The sequence below is a fragment of the Acipenser ruthenus genome, chromosome 53, assembly GCF_902713425.1.
Source record: "Acipenser ruthenus chromosome 53, fAciRut3.2 maternal haplotype, whole genome shotgun sequence".
In the NCBI taxonomy this organism is placed as follows: Eukaryota; Metazoa; Chordata; class Actinopteri; order Acipenseriformes; family Acipenseridae; genus Acipenser; species Acipenser ruthenus.
The window spans coordinates 487,979-500,000 of NC_081241.1; the positions used below are offsets into that span (position 1 = coordinate 487,979).

The 12,022-nt window shown below is 38.5% G+C and overlaps 2 protein-coding genes across 2 annotated transcripts in view; both read right to left on the reverse strand.

Annotated features, from left to right (window-relative positions):
• Positions 1–12,022, reverse strand: part of LOC131723101 (tripartite motif-containing protein 16-like) — a 106,245-nt gene that overhangs the window by 78,626 nt on the left and 15,597 nt on the right. The gene's annotated exons all lie outside the window — the stretch shown is intronic.
• Positions 782–10,569, reverse strand: LOC117432827 (butyrophilin subfamily 1 member A1-like). The gene is made up of 7 exons (XM_059016566.1): positions 10,430–10,569; positions 7,855–7,906; positions 7,337–7,473; positions 5,951–6,146; positions 5,173–5,436; positions 4,327–4,360; positions 782–3,895 (listed from the first exon to the last, which is right to left on the reverse strand). The coding sequence occupies exons 2-6, from the start codon at positions 7,904–7,906 to the stop codon at positions 4,341–4,343; spliced, it is 669 nt and encodes a 222-aa protein (XP_058872549.1). The 5' UTR covers positions 10,430–10,569; the 3' UTR covers positions 782–3,895; positions 4,327–4,340.

Sequence of the window (12,022 nt, forward strand, 5' to 3'; positions counted from 1 at the left end):
CTCTCTCCCTCTCTCTTTCTCAAGCACTTAGCCTGGGTAGACTGGGTGCACGGGGCTTTCATGTGTTTTAAATGGGATGTTTTAATCTTTTAGGGGCTGTTAGCTTGACTAACCATCTGGAAGTGTCTGATAGCTTGATCCCAGAGTCGAGAAGCGACTTGAACTTGAAATCATTTGAACCCGAGGTCGCGCTCTGAAGACAACAGAGCCTCATGGGCTCGTGCCAGCTGGGCACGCTGAAGATGTGAAAAACCTGCTTTTATTTGATCCCACAATATTGTACTGTCTCCTTTCATTCAGTTTGTAACTTTGTTATCTTTTTGGTGTTTGTCTATCCAGAGCGGACATTTCAGTTCTTCTATACTTCACACCCTCAGCTTCTGGGAGGATTCAGGACTGTACCTGTAGTGTTCTTTGAGCAGCTTCACAATAGTATTACCCGGCTATCATTGGCTCCTTCAACTGGCAGGCAAACCTTTGAAAGATACAATAGGCTGAATCGCTCTGTTTTTTTCTTCTTACATCAGACCCAGCAGTCACTGGACAAAGACCTGTATGAAATAGGCTGGTCTGCTGGTATAGTTTAGTTACAAAGACCTGTATGAAATAGGCTGGTCTGCTGGTATTGTTTAGTTAAAGCAACACTGTGTGGTCATTGTTATAGTAGAATATATTTTATGAGTGTTTAATATTTTCTCCAAAGCTTTTTTGTGCTCTTCACGTTTCCAGAGAGCAGCTGCTGTTGACAGTCCACTTAGTTTATGTTCATTTCAGAAGTAGGCGCAGAACAAAACATTTATTGAAAATTAAAACTTTACAAAACATTTAAAGAAAGTACATGAAAAAAAGGTTTGCATTAATTGAAGTACAGAAACGTGAAAAAAAAGGTTATTAAAATGGTGCTTATTTACATTCATGTTTTGGTTTTAATTTAAAACCTGATTATAAAGATTATTGACCTTAAAGGGTACTTTGAATAATAATAATAATAAACCATAAAATTAATAAACAACAAACTGCTCCCCCTCTCTAAACAACTTGATTTAACTTGATTTAAACCATAAAGAGTCTTTAACAAAACAGTGCTTGGAACAGTCCTGAAGGTTGTGTGAATAGAGCCCTACATTTCCAATGGAACCACACCAAGTGAAAAGAATTGCTTTCAATCAGGCTCTGCGCAGCTGCAGAGTTTGTCCTGAAGAGGGCGACAAAGGCCAGGTTTAAAACACGTTTCTGCTTTTCCACTGTGGGCAGATTGCACATGTAATGCAATTTGATTGTGATTTACGATATCCATGGAAATGTCTTCTTTCTTGTGATGATATTTCACTCACATTATTGTTAAAATAAGCAAACAATTATAATATTGAAACTTTGAACTGCCCAATGAGTAGACCAACTGCATCTAACATTTCAGAAAGGCAATGAGATAATTTATAAACAATTACAAATATATAATAACAGAAGGAAAAGGCATCTTTTAACTACTGAGGGGGAGAAGAAAATACCCTAACGTTTCTTTATTGATAGCGGTGTTTATTCAAGAGGGCCTCTATTATAAAGCTGATATATAACTGCAGTGTCAATACGAGGACGTCTTTCATTCGAGGCCGGCTCTAAGTAATACGGTATTTTGTTTTTCTGTGATGAGTATCACAGTGAACATGCACATTGAAATGTGCACATGTATTCTTACATATCACTAATTAAAAATACACATTTAAAATTAAATATAAAGAAATATACTATACAATAAAATAATCAAATAAACTTTAATTTCCCTAAAAAACAAATTCAATATGCAATTTATCAAATACATTCTGTACTTTATGCTTGTGTAAAAATTCTGTAACAATGTCTTTAATTCCAAATCTCCAGTATACTGGACTGCATTTGTTTTGTTGAAAAAAATACTAAATACCAACATTGAGACATTATTTATATTCTTGTAGCATCAACAGGTTCTTATAAAAAGATCAATGTATGAAAGTAGAAAAAATATTGAAGGTAATATTTAAAAACGTAATCTGTTTGCATTGTCGGCCAAGGCGCTTCGCTGCTGTAAGTCTCCATTTCCACCTTCCTTTGATTGATTAACGCAAACGCCTTCTGGTAAACAGCGCACCAATAGAAAGCCTAGGTGTCCAGCAGCTAAAGGTAGTGGACAAAAAAATGGAAACACCTGGGTAAATGAGGGACACCGAGTATATTGAAAGCAAGGGCTTCCACACAGGTGTGGCTCATGCGTTAATTAAGCAAATCACATCCTAGCATGCTTAGGGTCATGTAGAAAAATGCTGGACAGGCCTGGTTGCCTAGAATTCTGGCTAGTTGGCTGCAAGAGGAGACCTCGGTGACTTTGAAAGAGCGGTGATTGTTGGGGCGCGTTTGGGAGGAGCTTCAGTGACCAAGACAGCTCAACTTGCTGATGTTTCACGAGCAACAGTGTCTAAGGTATGGCATGGAACTCCGAGGGAAAGACATCATCAGCAAAGGGCAACAGCGGGCGGAAGCGCATACTCCAGGATCGTGATATCCGTGCGTTCATTCCAAGCGCAAAGGCAGAACAGGAGAGCGACTGCAGATCAACTGACTGCGGATTTCAACCTGGGGCGCGAGCGGCCAGTTTCATCAAAAACGGTCCGACGAGAACTCCACAGAGCGGGATACCAGAGCGGCCCAACGCCCTATTAAGAGACTTTACATTGGGGTTTCCATTTTTTGTCCACTACCTGTTTCTGCACATACTGGCTGCCGTCCTGCTGATCTGTGCAATGCAAATCTCAAAAGAAAAATATCCAGTGTACTGCATGCTTGTAATGAGGAGGATAAGCATTATTTTACTCTTACAATACACTAGAAAAGTGACCGTGTCGCATTCTTAGCAATGACTTCTTAACAACCACAAACCTGCTTCTAAACAAACCAACAACACTGTAGTACAGTCAGACATGGGGTCAAATGCATTTAAATACAAATGTCTTCATGTATTTGAAATTCTGAATTTGCTCGATGCAAATGTGATGCATTTACTACCAAACAAAATACAAATATGTAACAAACACCAAATGCATTTCAAATACTCTTCCATGCAATAGTTCTAAATTGACTGAGCTCTGAATTACTTCATTGAACCCTCAATTAAAAGTAATAATTGGCCTTTCAATAGCTTTTCAATTATTTGTAGCTCTTAAATGGCTAGATAATAAACATTTACTTTTCAAAAGTGGAGTCCTTCAGTTTGTATCTTTCAGGTCGATAAACTTTGCTTGCAGCAATACTGAAAAGTCTCTACTTTTATTATTATTATTAATTATTACTATTATTATTATTATTAGTAGTAGTAGTAGTCGTAGTATTGAATAGTATTTAAATGCATTTGACATGTTTTTGAAGCTTTCCCATGATTTGAAATGCAAATGCTTGTATTTCAGAATGCAAATAACAAGTCAAATGCAAATAGTTCAACAGTTTGCATTTAAATTTGCATTTGACCCCAAGTCTGAGTACAGCACCTCCTCGCTATGATGCCCTTTATTATTACCAGGGATGCTAGAAATCCGTTTGCATTGGAATGACACAGAAAAACACGGAATGTGCATTTTACACAGCATAGGTCAGAGGATCACAAAATATATAAAAACTCTGTCATTGAATACGAGAGCACGCCAGATCAGGCTTCGTGCAGAACCAGATGTCATGTTGCAATGAGAATGCGACATCACACTGTTCTGCATATAGATCTTATAATAGAAACTTATTCCAGCTACAGAAAGTTCAAACAAACAGAAATAAGCTTGCGTTTACATTGATCTTAACAAACATCCTCATCATTTCAACACGACGCTCACTTCAAGGGTTTGCATTCGCTCTTCTCCATTTCATGGCAGGGGAGCTAAAAAAAAAAAAAAACACATTAGGTTACCCCTGTAGAAAATAATGATGACTGTTATTGAAAGGGTTCCTCTTGGATTGTGTTTCTGGTTTTTGTTGCAACCACCAAGCTATTAATCTGTTAGTTTACTGCTCTAAGTATTTGCTTGTTAGAAAAAAAAAAGTGAACACTTTTGCTCAGGGGCTTTACAATGTTTACAACAAGTAAACTGTATCTTCAATAAATAAAGACAGTGATTCATTTAAATCATCAAATGAAAAATATACCCCCAAAAAATGTCTCTTAAAACCTTTTTCAAATGGTCACATAACTGAGCAATTAAGAGCTGCAGTTGGAATGGAATGCAGAACCTGGAGGACTGGAATTGAAGAGCCTTGCTGTACAGTGTGATGTAATTAAACTGTGAGGTTTCAAAATAAATCAACAATTACCTCTGAGAGAAGACTTAGAGCTCCGTCTTCCCATCTGTACAAAAATTGAGAAAAAGGAAAGTCAATGAAAAACAAATACCTGACTGCCAGTACTAGTGTCTAAATACAACCCATTTCAAATATATATAAAAGGTGTATTCACAAAATGACATACTGCTGCAGGTTACTGTTTCTCAGTCATTACTGCTTGTACATTTTTTTAATTATTTGGAATCAATTATTTTACCCCCTGATAATGGCCAATTGTTTTTAAGACCTCACCGCTTCAACCCACGCAGTGACTCGGGAGAGGCAAAGACAAGCACACTCAAGCGTCCTCCGAAACGTGTCCCGTCAAACCAGCCACTTCCTCTCACACTGCAAGCCGACAGTGAAGCCAAACAGACCCATCACGTCAGATCTGGATACAACACAGCTAGCTTGCAGGCGCAGGGCCACCCACAGGAGTTGCTGGTGCGCGATGAGACAGGGATTACTTGACTCGAACCCTCCCCGCCCAGGCAGCACTTGGCCAATCGTGCACCATCAAGTCAGCTGGGTAATCCTTGCCTGACTCTGCCAGGTGCCTGTGAGTCAGCTGTGCTGTCCCCTGCGTAGTCCTCCAGCGCGATAGGTCTGGTGACTTAGCTGTGGGCTTGCAGTGAAAAAAGAGGCTGGCTTGACATGCACATTTCAGAGGACGCTTGAGTGTGCTTGTCTTCACCTTTCCCCAGTCACTGCGTGGGGTTGTAATGGTGAGACAGGGTCTTAAAAACCACTGGATATTCAAACTGGGGAGAAAAACAGGGGTAAGAAGAATTGACGATTGCAAATAAATAAAATAAATAAATAAACAAACACACGTACTTGTGAGGAAGTTGCGTATTGCTTTTTCTATCCCTCCTTCTTGGACAGTGCAGATGTACTGCTGGTGAAGATCACTAGTTTTCAGGACAGACATCACTTTGTACACTTCACCCTCTTTCTCTGCTGGTGCTGTTTCTGACTGGTCAGTCAGATTCTCTCCTTTCTCATTGGTCCACTGGACCTTCGGCTCACGATACCAGCCAGTAGAATTACAGGTAAAAGTGCTGGTCACGGAGTCGAAATACACTGTGGGATACTCAGGCTCTGATTGGATGAGAGGAAGAGGATATGGTTTTTTAGCAATAAACAAATCATGACAATGTGCAAATGTAGGTCATCATCATTTTTTATATATATTTTGAAATATAATGGTGTAATTATATACTATTGCTTCAGCTATATCAGTAGTTTTCTACCCTGCTCTACCCCTGCCCTGCTGTTTTTTGTTCCAACATACTTTTTAAATCTCTGCTTAGCAAAGGAAGTTGATTCTTTTTACCCTTATCATTGAGTTAACAAACAACGTCAACTGATCTCACCTGATTCTTTTTGAACCTGCACTAATCACCAAATCCAGCTTACTAACTCCCACTGCTTTAGTTAGTTTCCAGTAGTGTTACTAGTTTGTTTTCTTTCCCCTCTAATTTAAACAATGTTTCTTTTTATCCAGTATGCAGTTAAGGCTTAACTATGAATTAATGAAGGTTTAAAGGGAGGGAGAGAGCTGAAAATGAAGGGGTCTGGGGTTATCATATCTACCTGTAGTATAAAGACTCACCTGGTATAAACAGGTTGACAGTTTCGTCATATTTCCTGGAGCGAGTGGCGACAGTGCAGTGATAGGAGCCCTGGTCTGTATATCGAACGTCTTTGAGGAGCAGCGACATGTCTCCTTTGTCAAGCCCGTCCTCTCTGACCTCTGCTCTGGGATCTCCAGGCACACCTCGCTTCCCCCTTTTTACACCCGGGACAGCCTGAAGATCAATCAGGTTTTAAATGACTTCTCTAAAACACTGTTTCTAGGGGCCCCACAAATGATATCACAGTAGTTTAGATTGTACAGACAATCAAACCTGCTCATCTGACCTGCTCCTTTATTTAGAGACCACCTGGTCTAAGTGACCTCTTTAAATTTCTCCCAATGATATCTGTGCTTTCATTTACCTGGATTAAGAGACCGTCTGTCTAACACGACCAGTGACATCAATTCTCTTACCCAACAATGGACTCAACCTGTATTAATAGTAATCAAAGTAATGTAATCAATAAACAATCTCTTAAAACAACAGCGCTTTCTTGTAAAGGGAAAGGTGAGGAAAACGAAAGGTCTTCCTCATCCTAGATAACAGAATTAAAGTTACTGAAGTTGGAAAGTGATAGGTCTGGTGGCTTCACTGTGGGCTTACAGTGTGATATAAAGATGCTGGCTTGACAGCACATGTTCTGGAGGACGCTTGGACGTGTGCTTGTCTTCATCTCTCCCGAGTCATTTGCAGGGGTTACAGCGGTGAGACAGGGGCTTAAAAACAATTGGATATTTCAAATTGGAAGAAAAACTGGTGTAAAAATAATTGTAAAAAAAAACTGACAAGGAAGATCAGACGTATTTGCTCTGATTTCTGCTCTTGGTGTTTGAAGTCGCCGCTAAATCAGAAACACATTGGCAGTAATAACAAGCAAACGAGTCCCATAGCTTTGCTTAATTGCCACATATTAACAAATAAAATAACCCAAAAGCAGTCATTTTTAATGAAAACCTAGATGATCTGGTAGGGGCTGTGTTTCTTCAGTTAGTCATATTGTTATCAAGTAACATGACGATGTACACAGAATAAAAAAGAAATATGTGAGAGAATGAATGACATGTTACCACTACTGTGTTACTATGTAGAGTAATAACAAACATGCTGGAGAAATTCACTGCTCACGTGTGATAAATACTTATTGTATTTGCTTGGTATTTATCACCTGTGAACCAGTTTAAAAGATGTAGAAATGAAGCAGAGATATGGGACTCTTTGGCTTGTTATTACTGTCAATTTGTTCCTGATTTCACAGAGACTTCAAACATTAGGTCCATTCCAGGCTGGAGTCACGTTGAAAGCAGTGTGCAGAATTCCTGCAGGAGTATTAGGTGGGGTAGTACAGTAGAATGCTGTTTCACCTGAGCAACAACGTCATTTCCTTTCTTCCAGGTGACAGCAACGACATCCTGGGGACTGACGCCTTCCAGACGACAGCTGAAGGTGACATCACTGTAGGGTTTCTCTTGCAAATCCCGAACACAACGCAATCCAGACTCTAATGAGAATAGAAAAGAAGCATCAACAGGTAATTCAGTTATCTTATTATCTTATTAATTGATTTATTAACTGTGAGAAAAGTTACAGTAAATCAAGTAACAAATAGTTTATTAACTGTTAACAGACTAGTAACTAATGTTTATTAATATATTTACTATTCGTTAATAGTTAATAAGCGCCCCTCAAAATAAAGCATGACCCATCGATCCAACAAGACACTTGTTAAAATGTTGTGCTTTTATTTTCTTCATTCTGCTTTGAAAGCAAAGTGAAACGAAATAAGACCCCAACCACGACTCCCCACCCCAACCACGACTCCCCACCCCAACCACGACTCCACACTGCTTATTCATACTGAAGAGACAGATACAGTACATACCCACTGCACCATACAGCAAGAACACAAGACACAGTTGGAAGAGTGACATCATCTAAAAACAGAAAAAAAAAAATGAAATTTGAAAGCAAAATATTTGGCATAAGCATCAGTGCTTTTAATCCAGCCACTTCCTTATTACCCTGGCCAAGTGTAAATTGTGATTTCATCCCTTACAAAAAAGGTTTGGTTTTAGAAATATATCTGAAATATTTCTGTTATATTGCAACAAACCAAAATTCCCCAGGTAGCAACAGGTTGCAGGTAGCCTTGCTGTGATCCAATTCTAAGTTAACAGAGAGGTTGCAAAGAAGATTTTGTGGTTTGCTGCAATATAAACAGCAATGTTCCAGATATATATATTTTGTAAGGGATATAATAAGCTGTGTTCCCTTCCTGTTTACAGCCAGAAACTTGTATATACTTTAGTTTGAAAATCATTTCAATGTGATTTCCAGAAGCAATTGTAAATGAAAAGAGACTCTTATACAGGAGCACTCCATAATTTAATATGAGAATAATACAATACACACAGCTGAATCTCTTTTAATATTTATTTATTAGCACCGACGACCAGGGCGACTTACAATTGTTATATCTCACCTTATTTTTAGAATTACCCATTTATACAGTTGGGTTTTTTACTGGAACAATCCTTGCTCAAGGGTACAGCAGCAGGGTGTCCCCCACCTGGGATTGAACCCACAACCCTCTCATCAAGAGCCAGAGCCCTGACCACTACTCCACACTGCAGTCATTTATCAGCCTGCCTTGGGGGACAAGGGTCCTCAGATATGTGAAATCCACAGATAAACGAGGTGTGGTTAAATATGAGGAGAATGTATCAAAAATGAAGAAAACAGTAAACCAAAAGAATATTTATTATATTTTTTTTTTTTTCAGTTCGCAACTCAGAACTCTCAGTCAGCAGCCACTCTATTGTAGTTGCTCCTCGTATTAAGGCTGGTTTATACTTCTCTCGCAGACAAAAGCCGAAAGTCAGCTGCAGACACTTCTACGGGTGAGCCAGAAGGACTGAAGCCCCCCCGAGCTGACGCAGCAAAGTGGTCGTAGCTGTCGGTCATACTTTCAGCCAGTCTGCGTTACTGTCGACTTGTGAGTACGATTGCCAACAGGCTCCACAATCCCGCGACGCTTTGAGACGGGATTTTAAAATTGCCCGTCTCATGAATGAAGTGAATGTGTAAATTGGCTCTGTATATATTTTTATCAGCAAACAAATAAAACTGTAGCCTATCTAAGCACCAATATTCATTATAGCAAAGGTTCATTTACACTTCAATTCCATTCATTTTAGAGGCAAGTTTAAAATCCTGGTTCATGTTTATTGGGTTCCTCATAAACTTGCTCTATCTCGCTTCACTGGCTTGTGAAAATCAAAAAATTGAACTGCGTTGTTTTACTGAGTATATTATTTTTTTGCTTGTGTGTTTGAGAACGTGTGGCGCCCTGCGGATAACTGAAGTCACAGATAAGCAAACCTGCCCAGTTCAGTTCTTCCTAGCAACCACTGATGCAAGCAAGGACCTGCTGTATCTTAAACGTGATTGGAGGATTTGTATATATGACTGTTTGCTTGTCTAACCGACAGGATGTACCACTACCGGTTACAAACCTGTACAACTCTGTTTCCCCTGGCAACAGGCGATGCAAGGACTTTTCTTAAACGTGATTGGAGGTTTTTTTTTTCTTATATATATTTATGCTGAGTAGAGGGAGGACTCGTGTGTGTGGAGCCGAGAATTAAAAAAACAAAACAAAACAGAATATTGAGACCTAATGTCCCAAATCTCTATACAAACCAACAGAATCTACAGAATAGCCAATATAATTCTATAGAATTTCAATCGACTAGACTACACGTATTTAAATTATAACCTATAGGTTATATAAGGGTTTTGACGTCTAAAAAATAATGTGAAAACGTAAAACTATATTAATGCGGAAATTAGTGCAACAAAAGATTTAACGAAAATACAAATATAAAGACGTGAAAAGTTGAAAATAAGAACTTTATATTATATTATCTAACGCCTGGGTTCTCAGGTCAAACCGGGACATTCCTAAAACAATGTAATTCGTGCTTTGGTTAATTTTCACCAAATAAAAAACGAGTTCCCGGATTACAGGAGTGTGTTTTTAAAGATACTTTTAAAATGTAGGCTGAATACAAAATATATCTCGTGAGTTACAAACATTGCCCATTAAAAATGTAATGTCTGGAGGTTATACATGATGAAATATAGGCTTACGATTTAAGATGCAGCCCACACCAATTCAATTATTAAAAACTGCGCTTATCCCTCCTTCAGAATATTTACATGCTGTATATCATCTCTGTTGTAATTTATTTCATCAGGTGTGCTGTAACTGGGAAAGACATTCAGGGTTCCATGACCAAAACAACTGCGACACTAAAGTCGGCTCTTCAGTGTTTGTTCTCCATAGCCTTCTTTGTTTAAATTGTAACCATTTTTGTTTATCGATCATCATACAACATTAACACACCTTAAGTCTAAATCTACAACAGAAATGTTATTTGTGGTTTTGTTTTTACCTTTAGTACGGGTTTATCTTCGCCGTGTCCTCTAATTGTACCTGTGTCGTTCACAGTAATGATGAGGCACGCCGCGTTTCTGATAAGCGAAAGTGAAAGTTTAAGAATGATAAATGTATCACACCCAATGACGATGTAGGATAATTAAATGAGAACATTCCCAAAAATAATTAAGGTAATTTGGAGTTTAGTAAACCTAAACTGTGTCTCTAAATTGTAGGGGAATGAGAACTAATTGGCTAATCAAAGGAAAATAAATATTTTTTGTAAGAATTGATGCAGCTGTTAAACTTTTAATACTGTAATAACTGTTAGTAAAAACAAACAAAACAAATCTTATTCGGGGAAAAAAACAGCAGTATGACCAGTATTATTGAGATCATGATAATTGAAATACGAATTATTGGTGTTTAGGGTTTGGTTCATTTATAAACTCACCTGTTGGTATTGCAGTTGGTTTTCGGTATTGGTGTGCACTAGTGTTTACACTGAGGATAGGGTTGTTTCGGGGTCTTTTATTCGATAAGCTTTATTGACAGCTAAATGTGTTGAGAGACAGGGAAGTGTTTATCAGCTAGCTGCAGTAATACAAATAAAAAATGTTACATTGTAAAACGTCTGCGTCCAGCTCATTTATTCAAATAATATTCGAATAATTTACACCGCGTCCGTATTTTGCATGTTGATGATTTAGAAGGTGCACTTGATTCAAGTTACACTAGTATCTGAACATTAATAGGCCTGAGCATGTGTTAAATGTTTCTAATTTATCAAATAATTATGCCAGTTAACTAAACTCACAGATTAGTTTTGACATTCCAGAAGATACCGGGGCCCACTAGGACAGGAGTTGGGCACCCCTGGAGTAAAAGTTTTGACAGCTGCTACAAAAACCAGAAGACACCAGACAGGTAGCTGGCTGTTCTGATTGCTAGAGAAAGCTAACTGTGGTTATAATGAGAACCATGCAACTATGAACAGAGCAGAAGAATGAGAACACAATCACATGTAATCTTATAGGAAAACATACAGGTTAATGCATGAATATTACACACTACAAAATAGCTGATAACAAGAGATTTGTATGATTTCTCTATTATACTGGTGAGTTATGGATAGTTTCCATCTGTTGTGTTCACACAACCCTTCAGTTTTATTCCCTTGTGCATTTCTGAACACTGATGCACTGCCAGATTACACCAGCAGGGGGCAGCATTACTGTACATTGAATTCACAACATGAGAATCCCATTCCTTGGTAAAGGCTTCGCTTACACCAGGGGTAGGAAACCCGCGCCACAGACACTTTTGTTGTTTGTTTTACCCAAGCCCCTTAATAAATTAATTGATTTAATGATTGTCTTAATTGGTCAGAATTCCCATTTGTTCCAGGTATTTAGCAAATAATGATTAGAAGATACCTACAAACCCTGCAGGATTGTGGCACTCCAGGACCAGGGTTGCCTACCCCTGGCTTTCACCCTCAACTCAAGTGTTTTCAAATGAAAATATCAACAGATCCTTTTTGTACCATTTGTCAAAAAGGTGAAATAGGTTCTACATTCCATGTGCACTGGGAGCGCTCCTTTTTGTG